Raw genomic sequence first — 22,330 nt, forward strand, 5'->3', positions numbered from 1 at the left:
AAGAAGATACTTGCCTGTAGAGACATGTGAAATATTAACAGACCGACTCAAGCTGAATCTAAAATAACTTTCCTTTTTTTTTGCATATGTTTTGCATAAGATTTGCATAAGATTTGCATAATACTTATTATTTAATTTTTGTTGCAATTCTCTTATTTTTTTATAATAAATATTTATATAACAATTTAAATAAACAATCCTAGCTAGCAAAATGTATATATCTTTTATCTTCATTTCTTTTAAAACTATATTTTTATTATATATAATTTAATATATTAGTATTTACCAATTTTTTGACCTAACAAAAAATTGTTCTAGATCAGCCCACCAATATCAACTTAGAGCACACAACCTTCAATATTAAGAAAATGAGGTAAACAAAGAATTTTGTTAACTTTGTACTCCATATTCTTATCATTATATTGTTTAACATAAATTTGGTTTTTTGGTGTTGAAATTAGTTTCGTGTGGAGAAATTGAATCTGTGGATAACAGATTTCGGAAGACGAGACGGCAAGAAGCATATACTCAGCAATGCCAATATATCAGATAAGCTTGTGGCTAATGTTAGCCGCAGTGAACTCCCAACAGCATATAACTTAGTTTGAGTGTAACATCTGGAAAAAAGCCAAAAAATATCTCAATAATTTTTTATTTGGACGTTTAATACTTGGTCTTTTTTGGTTAGAAAAATAATATCCAGATTAACAAAAACGTGTAATTCAATAGCTCAAGAATTAAATGTTGTCATTTTCCTACTAACGATTTCTTAACAAAAAATAATTTCCAGTTTTACCTTTATTCATTTCTATTAATTATTAATTTATAAATAACATAAAATTAATTGTATATTTTTGGAATAAAAAAATATAATTGTTCTTAATATTTCATTTTATCACTATTTTATTTCTTTAATTCAAATAAGATTTATATTTTATTTCTTTAATTGTTTTTAATATTACATTTTATTACCATTAAAAAAAACTCAAATAAACTAATCAGAAAAACAAGATGATTGTTTAAAATCGTTATCGACTTTGTTCTTTTTTTCTAACCGTTATTGACTTTCTTTTGTCCATTCAATGAAATTTCACTGAATCCCCAAGCATTAACCAGCTGCAAGATTCTGAATAAACCCAAATCAGAAATTTTGAATTGAGATATACAAAAAGAATTAAGTTGTTTTGTGTTCTCTGTCACATGAGGTGGAAGCTGTAATGCGGCTGTACCGGTGGAAGCTTTATGAATCTTTGAATTTATTTGTGAAGCATCGGTGATGGAGATAACCCCCTCGTCGGCACATTGTTGCTTCGATCAGATTTGGGTGATTGCAGCTGGACCGCCAAAATCAAAGGCTCGTTGGTCGGATCCAACAGAGTTTGAAGCTGAACCACATCGAATTAAAACAAATTTGGTTGTGGTGGAGAGTTGTTGCGACGAGGGACGATAGAGAGAGAGAAGATTGGAGAGGGTTAACAGTGATTGTGGATTTGAAAGAGAATTTGGAAGGTGGAGTAGACGCAAAATAAAAAGAGAGATGAGTGAGGGAAGAGACATGTGAGAAAGAGACAGATTGGTCGAGATAAAGGGATCATGGCGATTGGGTTTCTTTGGTGTGTGAGAAATGAATTGAGGGATGATAGGCTCTCATCGTTTTTCTTCTCCCACACAATTTCAGTTTTAGGGTTTATGTATATTTGGGAATTGGAACATTAATCGGATCGGGATTTGGTTTGGTTTGATAATTATTGGGTTTATTTTTTTTATTCATCGGAAACACTGAGAAATCTTTAACAATTTTTTTTTTTATTTGGAGAAAATAAAATATAAATATTTTTTGAATTAAAATAAATAAAATAGTGATGAAATGAAATATTAAGAACAATTATATTTTTTATTCCAAAAATATAAAATTAATTTTATGTTATTTATAAATTAATATTTAATAGAAATGAATAAGGGTAAAACTGGAATTTATTTTTTGTGAAAAAATCATAAGTAAGAAAATGACAACATTTAATTCTTGAGGTATTAAATTACACGTTTTTATTAATTAGAGTATTATTCTTCCAACCAAAAAAGACCAAGTATTAAATGTTCAAATAAAAAATAAATGAGGTATTTTTTGGCTTTTTTCCCGTGTAACATCCCCAATTTTTTTGAATTGTTCATTTTTTATTCAGGGTAAGCAAAACATATCAATGCAATTGCTAAGATTATTAAGTAAAAGTAAAGTAATTGAAATTAATAAATTTCAATTTTCAAAATGAAACAAAAAAAGGATTTTCTTATATTGTGTAAAGTTCTCATATTTATAAGTTTTGCTTTTAATCACGTCTCAAACTGAGCATGTTTGCGAAGCTCCAAGTAAGTACCCATAAACCTGCATCGTTCTTCCTTACAGCAACGTTTCTTCTCAAGTTCTCATCAAGACGGAGACGAGCTTCTTCAACAACAAGCCAGCCAGTAACTTCTCCTCTACAGAGAGGACACACAGGTTTGCAAGTCTCTTCTAAAACCTTGGAGCGAGGCTCATCAGGAGGTGGAGGTGGAGGAAGGTGATTCAGTACCACAGGCGCTAATGAAACGACCCAAACAGTTGGAGTGAAGGTGATCAGTGTTGCAGACAAAAGCACGGCAACCGTTTTTCGTAAGAAGAGCACTGGAGAAGAACACCGTTGTGAGGGAAATCCAAACGAATGGGACAAGTCAAATCATCCAAATTGATAGTCAACAGAAGCTCTTGGCTGCTACAGAAGGTCTTTGCTTGAAGCCGCTTTTCACAAACATGTTCCAGAGCCATCACAAAAAGAAAAACAAGGATCACTCCATGTCTTTAAATTTACTTCGTCTAGTGTTAAAACAAAAAGATCCTGATAAGTGATAACCACGTTAATACATCACCGTTGTTAAATCTCTCAAGCAGATCATTAATGGGCTGAAAAAGCCCATTAGTTAAACCTTCTCATATCCGAACCTGATTTAGTCCACGTATCCTTTGTGGTGTAATCTACTAATTAATTGATTCAAAAAGAAAAAAAGAAAAAGAAACTAGTGGTTCGAAATCAACGGCGTTTAAGCAATTTGGGATTCTTTTGTCTTCCAAAAAAAAAAATTGAACTCTGCCGGTGAAAAAATCTCCGCCTCCATGGCTACAATTTCTCCGGGAGGAGCTTACATCGGAACTCCCTCACCGTTTCTCGGCAAGAAACTCAAACCTTACTCTCTAACCTCACCGGTTTCGAGTTCTAATTCTAAACCAACGGTGAAGCTCAGTTCCGATTGTCGCGCTCAATTGATCGACGCGGTTCACAATCTCTTCGTCGGAGTTGGTGTCGGACTTCCATGTACGGTTATGGAGTGTGGCGATATGATCTATCGCAGTACCTTGCCGAAATCTAACGGTTTAACGATCACTGCTCCTGGAGTGGCGTTAGCTCTCACTGCTTTGTCGTATCTTTGGGCTACACCTGGAGTGGCTCCTGGTTTTTTCGATATGTTTGTTCTTGCTTTCGTTGAGAGATTGTTTAGACCTACTTTTAGGAAGGTTTGATTATGGATGATGATGTTTTTGGATGTGTGTGTTTTTGGGTTCTTTCTCTTGGTTTGATTGATTGATGGGATTAGGTTTTGGTTTTGTGCAGGATGATTTTGTTGTGGGGAAGAAATTAGGAGAAGGTTCGTTTGGTGTTGTGTATAGAGTCTCATTATCCAAGAAACGTTCTAATGAGGTAATAACAAGTGGTTTGGATCAAAATGATTCATGTTAAATCCTTATCATTTGATTTGTTATCAGATCAGATTGTGTAATCAGAGAGATTGAGGTTGTGATTTTTTGTTATTAAAGTGAGGATAGGGTTTGGTGATGTATGTTATTTTGGTTGTTGATAGGAGGGTGAGTATGTATTGAAGAAGGCAACTGAATATGGTGCAGTGGAAATTTGGATGAACGAGAGGGTTCGAAGAGCTTGTGGTAATAGCTGTGCTGATTTTGTTTATGGATTTCTAGAGGTAATTTATCTTCCTTCTAAGATGACATTTTCCATCAAGTATTCAGGTTTCTAGATTTATGTTTTTGTTGTCTGTGAAAACCATTGCAGAAGTCTTCAAAGAAAGGACCTGAATATTGGCTGTTATGGAAATATGAAGGAGAATCAACACTTGCTGGTTTGATCCAGAGTAAAGAATTCCCTTACAATGTAAGTCATTTTTCCGGTTTATTTATCTTTTGCAGTCATCTCTATACGTTGTCACATTTGTAAGACAATGATGTAGGTAGAAACTATCATCCTTGGCAAAGTACAAGACTTGCCTAAAGGGTTGGAAAGAGAGAACAAAATTATTCAGACTATCATGAGGCAACTCTTGTTTGCATTGGATGGTCTTCACTCAACCGGGATTGTCCATAGGGATGTTAAGCCTCAGAACATTATATTCTCAGAAGGTAAATGATCTTAGTTTCCTGAACCTTTTCAAGCAAGGAACCCAATGAAAGGATGAGGACATGCGTTTTTGTGTCCACTGAAACTTGATCAGGTTCTCGTTCTTTCAAGATCATTGATCTTGGAGCTGCAGCTGATTTGAGAGTGGGAATTAACTACATCCCGAAAGAGTTTCTCCTGGATCCAAGGTCTTTATCTTTCAAAAATTTGTATCTTTCTCTGCCAAGTATCATAAATGTGAACCTCAGATACAGAAATTTTGTTTCACCGTAATATAAGTACCCTTCTTTTCGGCTTGTTGCTTTCAGGTATGCAGCACCTGAGCAATACATCATGAGCACCCAAACTCCATCTGCACCTTCAGCACCTGTTGCAGCTGCACTTTCCCCTGTCCTGTGGCAGGTGTAAACTTAATTGTTGATTAACTGATCTTAATTGACAGAAAGCTATCCTACTACTTAAGTGCTAGATTTTGATGTATATGGTTTTTTTCCAAACAGATGAATTTGCCTGACAGGTTTGATATCTACAGCATTGGTCTCATCTTCCTTCAAATGGTAAGTAGCAAACCATCAATCGCTTGTAGTTTTCTCTAAGTTTTGACTCAGGCATGTTCAATTATCTTTGACAACCACATTTTGCGTAGATAGTCCAGTGTCATCTGGTTGTGGATCAATTCATGTTAAACTTGTGTTCAGCAACTATCGATGCCACATTAGCGATTCATTCAGTGACTAGAATTAGAGTAAATAAGAGATGCTTCAGGTTTTGACTTCTTAGAGTTCTTGAGTATTTTGTTGGTTGGGGCCTTGGGAAAGTAAGGGATGCTCTTGAAATTATATTCTTGGATTACTTTTGATTCTATTGTCTGGTGTGTTCTTGGTTTTATCATCCCTTCCTCGATTACAAGAGCAGAAACCATTTTCGTTCTTATCCGTTTCCTTGTGTGGGGAAATGTATCCATTATATACCATATTAATGTTCTCGCCATGCTTTTATTGTTCCAGGCATTCCCATCCTTACGATCTGACAGCAACCTCATTCAGTTCAACCGCCAGTTGAAAAGATGCGAGTATGACTTAACTGCTTGGAGAAAATTAGTGGAACCTCGTGCAAGCGCTGATCTCCGTAGAGGGTTTCAGCTATTAGACCTAGACAATGGCATCGGATGGGAACTTCTAACATCAATGGTCCGATACAAAGCAAGGCAAAGAATCAGTGCAAAAGCAGCTCTTGCTCACCCATATTTCGATAGACAAGGATTGCTTGCGTTGTCCGTCATGCAAAACCTGAGGATGCAGTACTTCAGGGCTACACAACAGGACTACAGTGAAGCTGCAAACTGGGTGATTCAGTTAATGGCAAGAAATGGGACAGAGAAAGATGGCGGATTCACAGAAACACAACTCCAAGAGCTCAGGGTTTGTTGTCAATCAATCTACACTCTTTCATTTCTTCAAGTAGTACCCAAGTTTGATGCCCAAATCATTGTTTCTCTTTTGTATTATTGTAGGAGAAAGAGCCTCGAAAGAAGGCGAGTGCGCAGAGAAACGCTCTTGCATCAGCACTTAGGCTTCAGAGGAAGCTTGTAAAAACAGTTACTGAGACTATAGATGAGATTAGCGATGGACGCAAGACTGTGTGGTGGAACCGATGGATCCCCAGGGAAGAGTGAAGACAGAATCAACTTACGATTTCATTTTCCTTCTGATATTGTAAATGTCAATGTATATCTTATTAACCCGTAGTAAAAAGTTTCTACTACTTGTAAAATCAAGTAACCTTAAAGAAAACATTGTACCTAAATCCGCACACTTGGCACTCTCTGACTCTGTTTCTGAAGTTTTCAGAACTCTTCTGAATACTTGTTGATGTCATTGGAATATGTGAAACCGTCAACAAAAAAAAAAAAAAACAGAAGGCAGGTTTAATTTCTTGAACAGTACGTTACCCCTTCGGGTTTTGGACCCTGAGAAAACCATGAGCTGCGCACGAAGAGTCAGAGAAGTCTCTGGTCAAGCAATTTTAGCTTGCTGGCTCTCGAGGTAAGTGCTTGTCTATTTTTAATGTGTCTACACAAAATCCTTCCGTACGCCATTGAAGCTAGAGTCGTTTCTCTCACTCCAGCTCTTTTTTCTTCACTCACGCACATGCTTTCAGTACTTCTAATACAAGATATTATGGATCTCTTTTAATATATAGCATTTAACATTTATGGGAGTAAGGCTTGTCACTAGAAAATAGTCAAATGATCGAATAGCATAAACATTTTAGCTAAAGCAGGTTATATCTTTTGGCAAACCAACTAGTGGAATCACATTTCAAAAACTCGAAATTATCACAAAAGTTTGATGAATGTTTTAAAGCATCTTTTTCGCGTTGTGAAACAGTAAAAGAATGGTATATGATTCATGAATGTAGTTTGTGTGAGCTTGTTGGATCGAAAAGGTATAATGATCACTCTCACAGCCCCACGTTTATCCATCGCACAAAGCACACGTACGTAACTTTTATATTCATTAAGCATACAGAAACGGTAGTAATTAAATGTTAAATTTTGGTTAGAAGTTAGAACCACGAGGGGTGAAGAAAAAGTTGGTTCACAAAAGGACGACAAGATTTCAAAGAAAGAAGAAGAATGACAGAGACCAACTCACTCACATAATAAAACCATAGATTAAAAAATAGATAAGTGTAACTTTTATTTACTAGTATTTGCTAAAACCTGTTCTTTTAGACGACCAAAAGCTAAAGGCATTTTGTGAATCACGAGAACCTCACGTGCGGTTCCACTCTCCATGTTCGAGGACTTCACTAAAACCAATGGCAACAACGCGTAAACCACATCAAACCACACCTAGCTCCACTTGGTTAACTGTGTAGCTAATTTATTTATTTAACTCCAATCTAAACTGTGAAGCTGTGATATAGCTGTATGCGATGATATGATTTTTTCAATGTTAAATTTTTAATTACCTTTGGGTTATGTCATGTGAAAGAAGAAGACGGTTTACTGCTCAAACCATACCAACTATTCGTCGGTTTTGGTTAAGAGATTGATCGAATCTCAAATATAGTATTTGGAAGAATCTATAATTTAGGATTATGCCACCTAATTAACGCCTAACTGTCCCACATTTAGTTATAGTTTGGTCTTTAATACTGCCTTTGACGTTTGTTTAATTGTTTCTCTCACCAATTTCGGCGCAATGCATTTTTTATACTCTAATAGTATTCCATTATCATCATGTCTCTAACAATAATTATATCTGACTCAAATCGGAAACAAACAATAGACTACACATATGAATATTTTCTCCATGTGGCTACAAGATTTTAGTGTATGTTACTTATATTAACTAGAATTGATCTATCACTAGCTCACAAAAAAATAGTATTAGACTATTAGTCTTACGTCTATTCATCAAAGGAATCAAATGTTAAGTCTTCATTATCAATCACAATCAGCTATGAAACTCAAATATTGATGATATATGTTGCGGGGGACCAGACTACTTGTCGATTCTGGATGGTTAGTATAGTATAGTAGTTCCCGACAAGTTTGGTTGGTCATATCTTTTGCTAACGTCTCTAATTCTGTTTGCCATTCAGTCCATATAATTATAATTAATAGCAACTGATGCACTTAGGATTTTGGACAAAACCTTATCAAAGACTGATACACTTGGGATTTTAGACAAAACCAACCCAATATGTCAAAATAGACTAGAAGGATCGAAATATTGGCTCACTTTAAACACCGGTATGGTATTCATTTGTTACAGAAAGGGTATAGTTGAGTGGTTTTAACAATTTGGGGTTTGGTTTAATGTTTTTTCATGAAGAGAGAGAAGCATAATTAGCATGTGAGAGAGGGATAAATAACCATATTTAGAGCATCTCCAATGGTCTTTTATTTTTTACTCTATAATAGAGATCTTCTATAATAGGGGTGAGTTTTACTCCAACTCACCTCTATTTTCACCTCTAAAATAGAAATTGCTATTTTTTCCTTTATTTATAAAGGAATTCTGTTTTTTCCTACAAAAGGTTCCTTTATAAATAGATGATCTATATTTTAGAAATGAGAATAGAGATGGGTTGGAGTAAAACTCACCTCTATTATAGAGGAAAAAAATAGAAAAAACTATTAGAAATGGTCTTACAGCAAAGATTCCTTCAAAGGTTTGGCCCACGTGGGTATGGAGGGGCACAATGTCCGGTGGGTTAGGGAACAGTGCAGAAACCCCCAAAGGACCCACTCGTTGCCTCTTTCATGGACCGGTCTAGTTCGGTACGGTTTGGTATGTGTCCTGAGCCACTCCTTTATCTCTCACTGCTATATATAACTCCTCTTACATTCATCACCTTCTTCATTATCATTACCTTCTCATCATTTATATCTCTCTCTTTCACATTCACTTCCAAAAATAAATCTACACTTGCTTGATTTTTGTGATCGGTGTAGTGAAAAATGAAGACGACCGGTTCGGGCATGGGAGCAACGAAGAGGAAGATGTGGAGCCGTGGAGTGGGAGGAGTTGTTAGAGAGCAAAAGGCTAAGCTTTACATCATAAGGAGGTGTGTCGTCATGCTTCTTTGTTGGCATGACTGAAAAATCAAATCATCATCATCATCATCATCATCATCATCGGCTTAATCAAGACTAACCAAATATTTTCCCTTTTTTTTTTGCGGGTCTTAATTTAGTTATATAACCCTTGGGAAGAAAACTTTATATGTATTGGCTTCTAAACGGAGCCGTATATGTATTTTTTGTTGTATTAGTTTTTTCTTCCTAAAGAAGGTTTTCTTCAAATCGTGTATATTCGTAGCCGATTAATTCGATATCTTTTGTTGTTGTTTAATTATTTTGCCGATTCCTGATTATGTTTCTTTATTTTCTGAGTCTTGATAATTCCGACATAAAGATCTTGTACACCAAACAAGTTACAAAGGTAAAATCATATTTTTATACTGTTAAAATTAAGAAGAAATTGAACATACAACATGCATAATCCATTCTTCATCATTTAAATACATATTGAAGCAAAAAAACCAATGTTCAAGAACGCATGGTTGATCTATGTATCGCATAATTAAAACCTAAACGGCTTAAGTGTTTATAGAATGATAAATATTTATTATATTACTAATTTACAACATCTACTACGCTCTGCATGATAATAAAAAAATATTAACATTTTTTTTTCAAAATCCAAAAGCCAAAAACAAATTAAAGATGCCAGAACAAAACTTAACTCACGTAAGAAAGACATACAAAATTAAATTGGAGAATAAATAACACTTGAAAATACCTTATCCAAATGAAATCAAATAAGAGTATGATTATATTATTGATCAAATTTGACTTTAACATAAAGTTAATCATCTATTCAATTTAGATCGAATACCATATGATATGTGTATGGTGGGGAAAAAAGTATACTATAAAAAACAGAAATATATACAATGCATTTAATATAAGGATTTGAGACACAGAAAAATTCCTTCTTGTCACAGATAAAGTTTTCTGGTTGCATAGGATGACACGTCTGAAAGATTCTGGTGTCTGTTGTTGTTCGTGTCTGTTATATAAATCTACCAAACCTTAACGAGATAGAATAAAATCATCACTTTCAATTACGTAAATGTGATAATTTGATATTATACCATCGAAAAAAGGTTGTCTGATTATAAAAAGGTTGGATAGACGAACAAATCATAGAAGGGGTCTTTAACATTTGTGAAATGAAAACACTATTGTCGGCCACATTGAAGATACGTCCTCTCATCTTAAGTATTTCACTTCCATCATAATCACTTAATGGCAATGAGTGTCACAATAATAACAACATCAATATATTTTCATTTTCATCTACTTCAAAATGAAGCAAACCCATATCATACCAGATCTTTGCAGTCCAATTTGAAGGAGACCTTAGTTTTATGACATATACGATGGATTACAGTATTTATATACATCCACTGGAAAACGAATCGGATTTTCCTATGCAAGTTGTAACATATATAAAGTGCTTGCTTCATCACTAAAAAAATAACCAAACAAGCAATAAATTTGTTTTTTTTTTTTCCATTATGGTCGTCTGCAAATCTACACATCGTATACAGGCATACGCTCCTCGATCAGGACACGACAGATCGGACATTTCTTGCATTTCTCGCAGCATGTACTGAAAAACCAACAAATATCAGTAACATATCAACTCTAGCCAAAGAAAACTATGAGGTGAAAATGAGATAGAGAGAAAAAGAGAAGGAACTTTGGTTTACCTGCAGAGGACGTGATGTCTACATGGGAGTAGAACCACGTTGATCGGATCTTCAAAGCAAACTCTACAAAGAATCTTCTCCTGAAATTTCATGTTTTCGTTTGGGGTAAGCAAAAATTTACTTCCATGGAAGCTGTAATTAAACAAAGAAAATGAGTGGATGGATCATGGATGTATTACGTTTTGAAGCTTTTCGTACTCTTGCTGGCTATAACTGGTTATATCTGTTTGCTCACTCAATGCAGCTTGGAGTCTCCATATCTGATGAGTTGTTTTGAAAATTCAAGATTCTTGGGTTTCAAAATGTTTATAATGAGATGACTTGTATGTAAATTTACCTCTTCAACAAGATCAGACTTTGGCATTTTCTTCACAACCTCTGGTGAGAATGTGTTGTATCTGAAAATAATTTCGAGTCAAAACAAAATATGTTTTCAAAAGAGAGAGTCTGTTGTCTTGTTACCAAAAGATGAGAGCTTTTACCTAGTAGCTTCTCCAGAGTAGAGCCTAGCTTGTTCCTCTCGACTTCCTTCATCAATCGACCACCAGCCAAGTAACCTGTTGTTAATCACCATATGAGAAAGATTAGTGTTTCTGAGGACTCGTTCACCAGAGATGCCCATTGATTCTGTTTGTTTCTGCTATCGTACCTTGCACCATGTTGAAAGAATCCGAGGAATTCACGAGCTGATGATGTTGCACTATAATATCTTCCATAAGAAGAACTACCACCACTATTTATTAATAAGACTGATTTCTCAACCAACCTAAATATAGCAAAAAAGATCCCAGCTCCTTGTAGCAGAAAAAGTGGTACAAACAGAACTAAAATCGGAATGTTCTTGGCAGACGCGGGTGTTCCCTGGGGTTACATTAAAAGAGAATTAGCTCGAACAGGTGAAAAAGGTATATGTTTCAAAAGCAATGGATTTTGTCTCTGTAATTTTGTACCTCTAAGCGCATGAAAAGGATAACTTGAAAGGTAATGAATGGTATTTTCATAACATGTCCACCAATATCTTGGAGACCGCATATTCTGTTACTTTGCTGATGCTCGTCGTCAGCAGTTACAACTAGACCTCTGTTCCAGTCTAGATATCTTACTACCATCGACGATGAACTAGGTTCCGGTATATGTGAATACCTATGAATTGATTGATTGCTCCACTTTGTACAGACAAGAAAGGCAAAGCACTCTGCTATTCTGTAATTTGAGGAGAGAGAAGTTTGTTCAACCAGGTATAGAAGAGATTTTTAAGAGGCAGAAGGACTTCAACAGATAAAGTAGTTTACCCGAAGTTTATAAATAAGTCCCACCATCCCAATGCAGCTACGTCACCTATTCATGGATTGGAGACATAAACGATTCAGAAACAACAACAGAAACATATCAAGACAGAGAGATTATGAACCAGACAACAGTATCAAGTAAACAGTTGATTCTACAAAATTACACACACAATAACTATTAGAAAATGCAGTCACCAGATAACGATACCAAAATTTATCTTTTAGTTCAACTTGACGGGAAGAGAATTTTCAAGAACAACAAGAAGGTTGCAGTAGGAAAGGAGAAGATGATTAACGAAAGGCAGAGTTAAGTAAATGCACAACGTACCACATAATTTAAGAAGAGTGAAGGTTGTTGCGGCAGTGAAGAAAACCATAGATATGGAAACCCAAAAATGCTACAAAACCAATAGACAATGTCAGAACCAACCTGCAGAGGCAAGCTAATAAGATTGAAGAACAAGCCAACCCAAACCAAAAGTTTCATTTTGTCTTAAGCACTGTATATTAGCAGTGTAAGGGATCATATTGAAGACTTTTTCGAGCTTTGAGGTCTAACATGAGTGTAAAAGTTCCCAAGTATATAGAGAACAACAAACTTACAGGAAGTGTTTCCCATATGGCTTCATCACTCATAGTTTCCTCATCTCCAGGCATGAGTGTTCTACACATCCTGCAGGAAAAGTTGCAAACAAGATTTTATTGTTCGGTACTCTAGAATAGTAAGAAAGGTGAAACAAAATCAAACCTTAAAATCTTTAAATGAAATACCTGACATTATCTATCAAAATTGCTACCTCAAACGCAAGCAACGGTAGAAAGACAATCTTCAAGTCAACAACTGCAACAGAAGAACACAACCAAAGCTATTATAAAAACCCCACCAGTCATATATGCCATGGTCAATAATTAGAAGTTATGAAGAATTACCATATTTATCTTCAAGATGAACACAGAGAAGGATCTCAAAAGCAACAAGCAGTGGTGCGGCCATAACCGAATGAAAAGGAGCCCACTGCCACAAAACCAAATTACAACTTAAAACTTCAACAAGGTTACAACAACCCTGCTAACTATATAGAATCACAAAAAATGTCATACATGTCGATCATGAGGCATTGATGGAGCTGGCAACGAGAATCTACCACGAGCAATCACAGCATGAAACAGCCACAAAGGTGTAAATATAAACCTGTAAACACACACACAAATTTCAAGGAGAGTGAAAGTCTTAATCTTGAAGGACAGTAATGAAGATTGATACTTCAACATTAAAACATCAACAAAGATTCAAAGTGATGAAACTTTAGAAAGAGTTCTGAAACTTAAAAACCCAATTTTTAAACAATAAAACTGGTTTTAAAGGAAGAGACTCTGCATAATTGAGAATCTAATCAATCAATTCAAACATTTCCCAATACCAAAAATCAGAAGTCAAGCCACACCAAATTTAACAAAAAATGAAGAAACTGACCACCATGAATGAGAAACAAGATGATCAAGCTTCAAAGCGAGAAGAAGCGTGAAAGAGAAGAGCAAACAATGCGCAGAAGCCGCTTGAAGAGACTTCCAGATTCTTCTCCAACTCATTACTCTTCTCTGTACCAACATTCTCTGTAACCCTAAAAAACTCACTCAGAAGAACCCTTTAGTTCAAAGATCTGATTTTTTGTCAAAATCTGGAAACTTTCAGAGAAAAAAAAAACAAAAAAACAAAAAAATTGAGAATTTTTTTTTCGCGGAAAATTTCAAGAGGGGTTACAGAGAAGAGAAAAAGATTTATTATTTTGAGAAAGAGACATTTATTTTTTCTCTTCGGCTCGGAGAAGAAGAAGAAGAAGAAAAGCTGAGCTTCCACGCCAAAGCCCTCTGTAAAATTTGTACCTTTTGACGTAAATACCCTTTTACTTTTTGCCTGTGATTCATACGAGAGATAAGGGTAATTTGGAAATGTTCATATATAATGAGAGATCTTTATTATAGTAAGATATTTTTCGTTTTTCACACTATAAACAAGGTGGTGAAATGGAATTTATAAGTTTTGTCGTCATTTCGTATAAAAACATTTAATGGTTGACAAAAACAAAAACAAAAAACAAAAATAATTAATAGTTTTCCGTTTTAAAGTTCATCTCTTTTTTTTTTTTTTTTTTTTTTGCATATTGTTTGATACAAAATATAGAAGCTTATTCATGAGCAGAACTGATTTATTGGATCAAATTCTAGGTCTTATGAATATTGTTGGGAGAATCAACTTTTGGAATATAAGGTTTGTTCAAGAATGACATCGTAAGCAATGATGACACATACACCGATGTGGTATTATGGGACAATCGGAAAAAAAAAATGTTTAAAAAAATTAGTAGTATTGTTTGTTTTTTTGTTAAAGAAATTATTATATTGTTAAGGTTACAACTTAAAAGGTCTACTTGTTGGAAACATTTTTTTCTTTCCCAAGCAAGAATCACACTAGAGATTTTAATAATGCATAACTTAAACCACTAGATCAAATCCCACTTGATAGAAAAAAACATGTTAACCATATAAATTGGCATTGTGTTTCGGATAAATAAATCCAAAACGCCGACGACGTTATGTCGTCATATTTAAAAATTTACCAAATTGTCAATTTTTCGCATATGCGACCATCGAAGTTCTAATGATTGAGGCCAGACATATGTTGAACTGCACCAATAAAAATATCAACCTATAGCATGTTTTTAAAAGGTATATAAAATAATATTAACACTGTTCAATAATTTTGTGAGAAGGGAAGTATAAAAGTCGTTCCTTAATTAATTAAACAAAATATCAATGTCTTGTCGTGCAAGTTTATAAGTCTGGCTAGAGATTCTTCTTTGTTGCTGATAAGATTGAATGGACAGTTGTTTAACATTAAAACTAAATTAAAAGATTGATGCAAGTTGACAATGGTTCTAGTATGCTAATGATGATATTTTTTTTTCCTGAAAGATGAAGCACAATTTAAGTTATCGCAGCCAACAGTATATACCTTACAAATCTAAATGATGATAACAGTAAAAAATAAATCTCGCTAAAGAAAATTACATATCAGCAGAACCTGAATACCTGATTAGAATCTGACGGATTAGCTAAGATAGAAATATGGCAAATACTAGTTATGTGATAGATTAGTTGATTAACGAAGTGAATGAAACTTTGTCTAGTTTAAATAGTTGGAAATAATAACAAGTACATATTTATTTGAAGGTTAAAGAAGGTACATAAATGAATTTTAAAATTTGATATTGTAATTTACTAGTTTTATATATTTGTACAAGCTTTTTTCTTTTTTTTTTTAATACTTTGTTCAAAAATCAAAACTAATCTAAAGTATATATAGAGATGGATGGGCTTGGTTTGGGCCTTTATGAAACTTAGCAAAAGTCTCGTTTGAAATAACTCCTCTCCTTTTATCTTGCTAACAACAAGACCAGCAAGCCTCCAGAAAAAAAAAAATACGAAAGTTTGTAAGTTTTTGGTTTTGAGAATGACTGAATGAAGATAAAATTAACAAAACAAAAATTCAAAGTCATGTCTACAGAGCCCCGAAAGAAGAGTCAGTCACTTGCGGGGTAAAAATTGTTTAAGACAAATGCAAATGGCAGTTAGGGTACACTAGTACGTAAGTACTAAAACATCATAATAATTAATAACGTCTTACGTACTTCACTTCGTGATGCAAGCTTAACACACATACGTCGTCGTCAATCAAGTAAGTTCCTCGTCATGATCAATCGCAATCACTTATCATCCATCGATCAGGCATATTAACATTTTTTTTCTGAAACAATTAATTATAATTTATGACTTGATTTTGATCATACTCACTTCATCCATCCTTAAAAAAAATTCACTAATGCAGGTTATATATATATATAGGTATGTGGTTTTCTTGAGTTGTTTGGTAAGAAGTGTTTCATATTCGTATTGGTACGTATAGGTAGCATATATGTGTTTAATATTGATGTGGACAGGGGCAGATTCAAATCTGTTTTTTTAACATGAGGCATAATTTTATAGAATAACTCAACACATATACATAAACAAATTAAGAAGAAATTTATTAAAATTACACGTAACAACAAAAATTAGAACTATATGATTATCGTGAACAAATGCTTCTGGTTTCAAAGACATGAAGTGTACCAGAATCTTATTATGCCGCATTTACAACCTCTTTCTCTACGATCAAGAGATCTCAAGCTTTGTTTGAAGAAAAGTTGAAACTCTACTCATAGGCTAATTTCAATATGAATTAATTGTAAATTATGAATTTCTTAATTAGCGTGATGTTTATACAACTTTTAAGAAATAAGAACCATAAAAAATCTTTGAAAAATAATAGTCAAAATAAAAACTTTGGAAAATAATAGAGGTTTGTGTGAGCTAATGAATTAAAAAATTAGCTTAAAACTTTTTATTCGTTAATTAGGCGATAATTTAGTGAGTTTGTTATGATAATAGCAAGACGTAAATGAAGGATACTGTTTAACCCTTTACCATGATGTCACGTTTCTTCGGTATCAAACTAAGATGTGTCTTTTTGCCAAAAAACTAGTGACTGAGTTTGCTAAGTTAGGAGGGTGCAAGAAGGTTGTGCAATGTTGCCATATGCAAGATCTCAAATGGTGTGAAATTGTTGTTTATTGATATGTGTATTTCTCTCACGACAATGTATATGATTGTTAAAAGTACGTAACCATCATCTATCAAACTCGAAGTCTCCTCCTCAATTGTAGGTGTTTCAAAACAAAAATCCTCCGTTAAACTATATATCGGAGAAACTCACATGCTATCTGAAACTGTGTATATCAATTTCCGTGTTAAGAAATTTGAGAATCTCTTTTCGTACAACATCAGAGGAAGGAACATAGCCTACTTGAATTATAAAACTCCAATTAGGATATCATGTAATTTCATGCACCAAAAAATTAATTGGCTATGTCATGCACCAACCTAAAACTTTACTCATAGACTAACTTTAACATGTGTAAATTATTAATTTATATTGTTTTAACTATTGTGATGTTTATACAACTTTACAGAAAAAAGGAACCATAAAAAAAATCTTCGGAAAATAATACAGTCAATTTGGCTATGTACCAATAAAAACTGATTGGCTATGGTACTTGATATCTTAGTCTTGGTCACATGTCTACCCTTACAAGTTCATGATGCAATTTATATCAAGCAAAATATTTGAATATTTTTAGGTCTAATTCTTAAAACTTGGCTGTTTATTAGAAATGGATAAATGTAAAATCGTTACACGAAAAAGATTCTACAAGACACATAAATACATTAAGGCAAAAGAGTCAGAGAAGCATCAACGTACCAAACTCAGAATCCCAAACTTGTCTCTTTTTTGTTTTTCCCCGGACAGAACCCGACTAAATCAATTAATGATACACACCATCTTTGGCACGTTTCCTGTTCTTCTCCATTGTCTCTTTTTGGTTTCACTCACACATTGCAAAAAATAACCAAAACCCACCAAAAAAAAAAATTTCAAATCCTCCCACGGCCAAATAAAACGAATTTTGCAAACCAATGCATTGGCCATAAATAAATCATATCTAGAAAACAAACTCAACGATACAAGAGTCCAAGACCCCAACGGATACAAATATCTCCGTTATACATACACACAAACACACATATCTATAGTAGTATAACGTGACGGACAACATTCATTTCCATAACCATCAAACAACACACACGTTGTAGATACACCGAAAACAAAAAAGACAGTGATTAAGTAAATATTGATTACCTCTGATGATGTTGTTGTTGTTCGACGATAGTAATAGTGTTGTGACTACTCATTCTCTGTCTCTTAGCATTCCCAGAAGAAGATGATTCCTCCACGTTGCTCTTCTCCATCAACGCCTTCAAAGCCTCCTCTATCGTCCCTATACAATACTGTTCCTCCACTTCCTCCCCGGAGCTCTCTTCTCCGGTGACGAACAACACGTTCTTGACTCTTCCCCCTACGGTGGTTATCTCTGCCTTGAGCGTTTTGAGACGCATCGCTTTCAACGTTTTGATCATGTCAGGCAAAAGATCCGACCTGTCTTCACAACAAAGCGACGCTTTAATTACAAATCTGCCATCTCCGGTCTCTTCCTCCTCCGTGAAAGCTACTGTTAACTCGTCGCTCTCCGTTGGGACAAGATTTGTCTCAGAGATCACTGATGTCTCTCTCTTCAACTCTTTCACATGTTGGATCACTTCGGCTAGTAACGACGCTTTATCCGTCTGCATTAAAAAGAAAAAAAACATATTTGTATAGTTTCGAGGAGGAAAAAATTATGTGGTCGAAGAAGTTATGATTTGGTCCGGCAATAAGGCTTTTTATTCTTTTTAAGCTGCGCCGTTTGTTTCTCTTTATTACATCAATTAACCAAACGACGACATAGACGTTTCATATTCCATATGTAACTTTTTATTTATACTACAGTCTCTGACTGATTCTCTCTCGGGACTTTAACAAATACACAGAAGATCATTGATCAAAACAGAAGACCTTTGAATAACTTATCAAACCTTTTATAAAAACCTAAATGTAAAAAAAAAAAAAAAAAAGACAAAATGTGACATGAACTTTCATGTCGCAGCTACTATGTTTGTCCACTTCAGCTCTACATTGTTTTTTAGTAATAGTCTTTTCTTTTTAAAAAAAAATTTAACAACATCCGTTTTGAATCTTAACGTTGTGTGATGATGAATGTTTTTTTTATGTATAAAGAAATTAGACTTACTTTGGTGGTGTTGGGTAATATGCTACGGAGCTTAGCGAGATGATTATTGATTCTCTCTCTTCGTCTTCTCTCAGCTTCACTATGACTCTTTGAAGCAGCTAAAGCTTTAGCGTCCATGATCTCTTGTGCTGTCATCTTCCCTAACTCAGCTTGTAACCCAAAAGGACCCGAACCGGCTTGCACCACCGGACCTAAAGCCTCGGACAAGATCCGAAGCTGTTCATGATGATGATGTGTTTCTGACGTGGCTCCACCAAAACCCTCGTACCCGAACTGTAATCCCTGCCCGTGATGAACTTGATTTCTGTTGAAGAAACTTCCGTAGAAAGGTGCTGGAGTAGACGAAGGAGGAGGAAACTGATCGAACGGTGGTTGGATCGAAGTTGGTGGAGGGAGAGACCATATTGGGGAGACGGAATCTTGAGAGAAGATAGTGAAACCGGATCCAACGTTACCGGATGCTCCAAAGGTTTCGGATTGAGAGGGATCGTGATGATGATGATGATGAGAGATGAGTTGGTGAAAGAAGAGGTCGTTTTGGTAATTTTGTATGTTGTTCATGGCTCTAGAACTGTCTTCTTCTTCTTCTTCTTTCTTTGCGCACATATCACTTGTTTCTATGAAGACACAAGAGTCTTCATCTTTCAACTCTTTTTTTCTCCTCTCTCTCTCTCTCTCTCTATATATATATATATATTATATGTGTAAAAAGAATGGAAAGGTTGGTAAAAGAAGGTAGGAGAAGAAACAAAAGTTGAGAGAGTTAAAAAGAGACAAAATATTGCTTTCAAATGTTTATAGACGCACACATATATAGGAAACTCGTATGCGTTTGTATCCTATTCCTATATCTATGGTTTGAAGGATATAAAGAGGTTGCAACTTGTGTTATTGTGTTGTGGTGGAGTTATTAGAAAAGCAAAAAAGGTATTGGGGTTTAAGATTCTTTAGATTATCTATCCTTTTTATTTACGCATTTAGTACTTCACTGTCTATTTCTAACTTGCAGATTAACTTAGTTTGATTATAATAATAAAATCTACATTTAGAGCACTAAAATAGTTAATTGATACCACATAACAAAGGTAACACATTTGTAGGTATCAACATAAAAAATTGATAAGCCTTTTAACCAAAAAAAACAAAAAAGATTGATATTTTTCTCTCTTCTATATTAGACTACTAAAACTAGTTGATACTTATTAGAGAGCAGATAATATTGTGGAGGATAGTGTTTTGTTTCTTCTTTCTTTTTTTCTTTGGTCAAAAGTATTTCTCGTTGATGTAAATCCATAATGATAATATTAACCAAGAGATGTAGTCTAATATTAGTTGATACTAATATCGTGTTATGTTACCATTCGAATTCAAATTCTCATAACTAAATATTTTGACTTTGTTAGATTGATAAGTCCAACGAGATTTAGTCTTAGTGAATTAATGGATTAAATGAGTTAGGTTGTAATAGATACTATATGGGTTACCTGTTTTCTCCACATTTTTGTTAAAGACAAAAAAAATATTAAATGTTTGCTTTTAGATTCATCGTATCATAATATCATCATACCATCATTGTCATCATCATCATCATACAATTTTGCAATTTTTTTTATTACTCTGTTTAACAAAAAATGTCATTTTGACACATTTAAGATAAATTAAAAATATATTAAAATATACATATATGCCTTTATTTAATAAGTGTTTAATGAGTTAATTTATTCATAAATTAAGGGTAAAACTAGGAAATATAATATTCCTTCCGTTTCAAAATATAGGATGTTTTAGTTAAAACATGCATATTAAGAAATTGTTACCTTTAAAAAAGACTGCATAATATAAAATATACAATTAATCTAAAAGTTGTATAGAAAATTGGAAACATCTTATATTGTGAAATAAAAATACTTCTCTAAATATCATATATTATGAAATAGAGAGAGTATAAAAGATGTATTGGAAATATATAATAGTGCATTGAGAATGTAAAATGACACTCTTTGTGAAACAAAAATAAAATTCTAAAATGACACTCTTTATGAAACAAAAAGAGTAAAAAATACGATATTTGAAATCAAACATAATTCTCCAACTACATAATAAAAAGGATTCCACATTTTCTTGCTAAACAAAAATAATTCTGCAATTTCTTGCCATATTCAATTTTTTGTAAAACAAAATTTCATAAACTTTTGCCTAAAAGACAATGATATTATTTTTTATTTCTTGGGAAATCATAATTTTATGCTGTAAAGTGATTTTAAAAATCAGTTAAATCTGTAAATTTATCAAAAAAAGATATTTTGAAAAAGAGAAAAAATCATACAAATCCACAAATTTTCCTATAGATGATGATGACGACGATGATGCATGGTATAATGATCATGATGTTATGATGATGATAAAATGATAGTACGATGATGATGTGATGACAAAGATTGTATGATACCGATTTTATGATAAAATTGTTAACTATGAAAATTGTTTATATGATATAGTTATTTCACAGTCTGAATTGTTTAACCCCTTAATCCATCAAATTATTAAATTAAATAGATCATGAGTTGACCTAACCTATTTGGTAAATGGTTTACGTTGTTGACCTATTTAATATTCACCCTATTAATAATATTTAATGTTTTTTTTTTTTTTGTTGTTGCACAAATTAAATATATATTAATTAAACTTAGATCATTACAAAGGGAGCTGCTCAGCCATGGTGGCTTTAAAACAGAGTCAGTGTAATATTGATAATCTATACAACTATATCTAGCTAAGGCATGTGCCACCCTATTACAATCTCTCTTTGTCAAAGTGAATGAAAAATGCTGTAATTTGGAAGACCAAGTTCTTATGTCATGAATAAGATTTGTTAAAGAGACATCCACAATTTGGCCATTAACTAATTTTATTAGAGTTTGACAGTCTCCTTCAAAGACGATTGCCTGATAGCCTCAAATCCATGCATGTTGTATCGTAGTGAGCAATCCTTTTGTTTCTGCTTCTAAAGGAGATCAGACATTTTGTAGTCTAGTCTCACCCCACACTAGTGATTCACCCTGATGGTTCCTAAAAATCCATCTTCCAGTAGCCTGATGGGTGTGATGATCGTAGCTCGCATCAAAATTGCATTTAAGGGTCGGATGAGTTGGAGGTAGCCACAATGTTATATTCGTACGTGTAGTAGTCAATGGTGAAGATGTATTTTGTAAATTGTTTATCCATTCTTTTGTATCTGACTTCGACTGTAAAACTGTTTTTGATGCGCTCTCTCGATAATTATTGAAAACTTGGTTGTTTCTTGCTTTCCAAATACGCCATAAAAGAACAAAGGGTAATAATGAATCATATATGTTGGATGTTAGAGATTGATAAGTTAATAGTTGAGCAATGATATCCTCTGTATTTAAAGGTAGTTGAGTGATGTCTAGGGAAGAAGTACTAGAAAGTCTCCAAGCCATAATGGCGTAAGGACAAGAGAAAAGGGCATGGTGGATTGTTTCCTCTGTTTGATGACATC

The 22,330-nt window shown here is 33.9% G+C and overlaps 4 protein-coding genes across 4 annotated transcripts; 2 read left to right on the plus strand and 2 right to left on the minus strand.

Annotated features, from left to right (window-relative positions):
- Nucleotides 1-2,993: 2,993 nt before the first annotated feature.
- Nucleotides 2,994-6,248, plus strand: LOC104701515 (serine/threonine-protein kinase STN7, chloroplastic). The gene is made up of 10 exons (XM_010417212.3): nucleotides 2,994-3,547; nucleotides 3,645-3,731; nucleotides 3,892-4,011; nucleotides 4,101-4,199; nucleotides 4,276-4,444; nucleotides 4,537-4,630; nucleotides 4,751-4,844; nucleotides 4,943-4,999; nucleotides 5,450-5,863; nucleotides 5,956-6,248. The coding sequence occupies exons 1-10, from the start codon at nucleotides 3,149-3,151 to the stop codon at nucleotides 6,115-6,117; spliced, it is 1,695 nt and encodes a 564-aa protein (XP_010415514.1). The 5' UTR covers nucleotides 2,994-3,148; the 3' UTR covers nucleotides 6,118-6,248.
- A 2,358-nt stretch (nucleotides 6,249-8,606) lies between these two features.
- On the plus strand, nucleotides 8,607-9,310 carry LOC104701516 (small polypeptide DEVIL 5). The gene is made up of 2 exons (XM_010417213.3): nucleotides 8,607-8,746; nucleotides 8,911-9,310. The coding sequence occupies exon 2, from the start codon at nucleotides 8,917-8,919 to the stop codon at nucleotides 9,055-9,057; it is 141 nt and encodes a 46-aa protein (XP_010415515.1). The 5' UTR covers nucleotides 8,607-8,746; nucleotides 8,911-8,916; the 3' UTR covers nucleotides 9,058-9,310.
- A 1,048-nt stretch (nucleotides 9,311-10,358) lies between these two features.
- Nucleotides 10,359-14,262, minus strand: LOC104701517 (uncharacterized). The gene is made up of 14 exons (XM_010417214.3): nucleotides 13,500-14,262; nucleotides 13,127-13,217; nucleotides 12,956-13,040; nucleotides 12,797-12,866; nucleotides 12,629-12,698; nucleotides 12,354-12,423; nucleotides 12,029-12,074; nucleotides 11,687-11,939; nucleotides 11,386-11,597; nucleotides 11,219-11,293; nucleotides 11,074-11,134; nucleotides 10,916-10,996; nucleotides 10,737-10,816; nucleotides 10,359-10,636 (listed from the first exon to the last, which is right to left on the minus strand). Exons 1-14 carry the CDS (start codon nucleotides 13,634-13,636, stop codon nucleotides 10,558-10,560), a joined length of 1,410 nt encoding a protein of 469 aa, XP_010415516.2. The 5' UTR covers nucleotides 13,637-14,262; the 3' UTR covers nucleotides 10,359-10,557.
- Nucleotides 14,263-17,587: 3,325 nt separating this feature from the next.
- Nucleotides 17,588-19,651, minus strand: LOC104701518 (transcription factor bHLH30). The gene is made up of 2 exons (XM_010417215.2): nucleotides 18,811-19,651; nucleotides 17,588-18,307 (listed from the first exon to the last, which is right to left on the minus strand). Exons 1-2 carry the CDS (start codon nucleotides 19,414-19,416, stop codon nucleotides 17,819-17,821), a joined length of 1,095 nt encoding a protein of 364 aa, XP_010415517.2. The 5' UTR covers nucleotides 19,417-19,651; the 3' UTR covers nucleotides 17,588-17,818.
- Nucleotides 19,652-22,330: the final 2,679 nt, after the last annotated feature.

This window comes from Camelina sativa, chromosome 7 (genome assembly GCF_030686135.1).
Source record: "Camelina sativa cultivar CO46 ecotype springtype chromosome 7, ASM3068613v1".
Taxonomy (NCBI): domain Eukaryota; kingdom Viridiplantae; phylum Streptophyta; class Magnoliopsida; order Brassicales; family Brassicaceae; genus Camelina; species Camelina sativa.

Bases quoted from the DNA above. Each gene is read 5' to 3' on its own strand.
- LOC104701515 (XM_010417212.3), top strand. From the start codon at position 3,149: ATGGCTACAATTTCTCCGGGAGGAGCTTACATCGGAACTCCCTCACCG. The intron at 3,548-3,644 runs GTTTGATTATGG...GGTTTTGTGCAG, and splicing joins TTAGACCTACTTTTAGGAAG to GATGATTTTGTTGTGGGGAA. The intron at 4,845-4,942 runs GTGTAAACTTAA...TTTTCCAAACAG, and splicing joins TTTCCCCTGTCCTGTGGCAG to ATGAATTTGCCTGACAGGTT.
- LOC104701517 (XM_010417214.3), bottom strand. From the start codon at position 13,636: ATGTTGGTACAGAGAAGAGTAATGAGTTGGAGAAGAATCTGGAAGTCT. The intron at 12,424-12,628 runs GTAAGTTTGTTG...TTGGTTTTGTAG, and splicing joins CCATATGGGAAACACTTCCT to CATTTTTGGGTTTCCATATC. The intron at 11,135-11,218 runs GTAAAAGCTCTC...AATTATTTTCAG, and splicing joins TACTCTGGAGAAGCTACTAG to ATACAACACATTCTCACCAG.
- LOC104701518 (XM_010417215.2), bottom strand. From the start codon at position 19,416: ATGTGCGCAAAGAAAGAAGAAGAAGAAGAAGACAGTTCTAGAGCCATG. The intron at 18,308-18,810 runs GTAAGTCTAATT...TTTTTAATGCAG, and splicing joins TATTACCCAACACCACCAAA to ACGGATAAAGCGTCGTTACT.
- LOC104701516 (XM_010417213.3), top strand. From the start codon at position 8,917: ATGAAGACGACCGGTTCGGGCATGGGAGCAACGAAGAGGAAGATGTGG.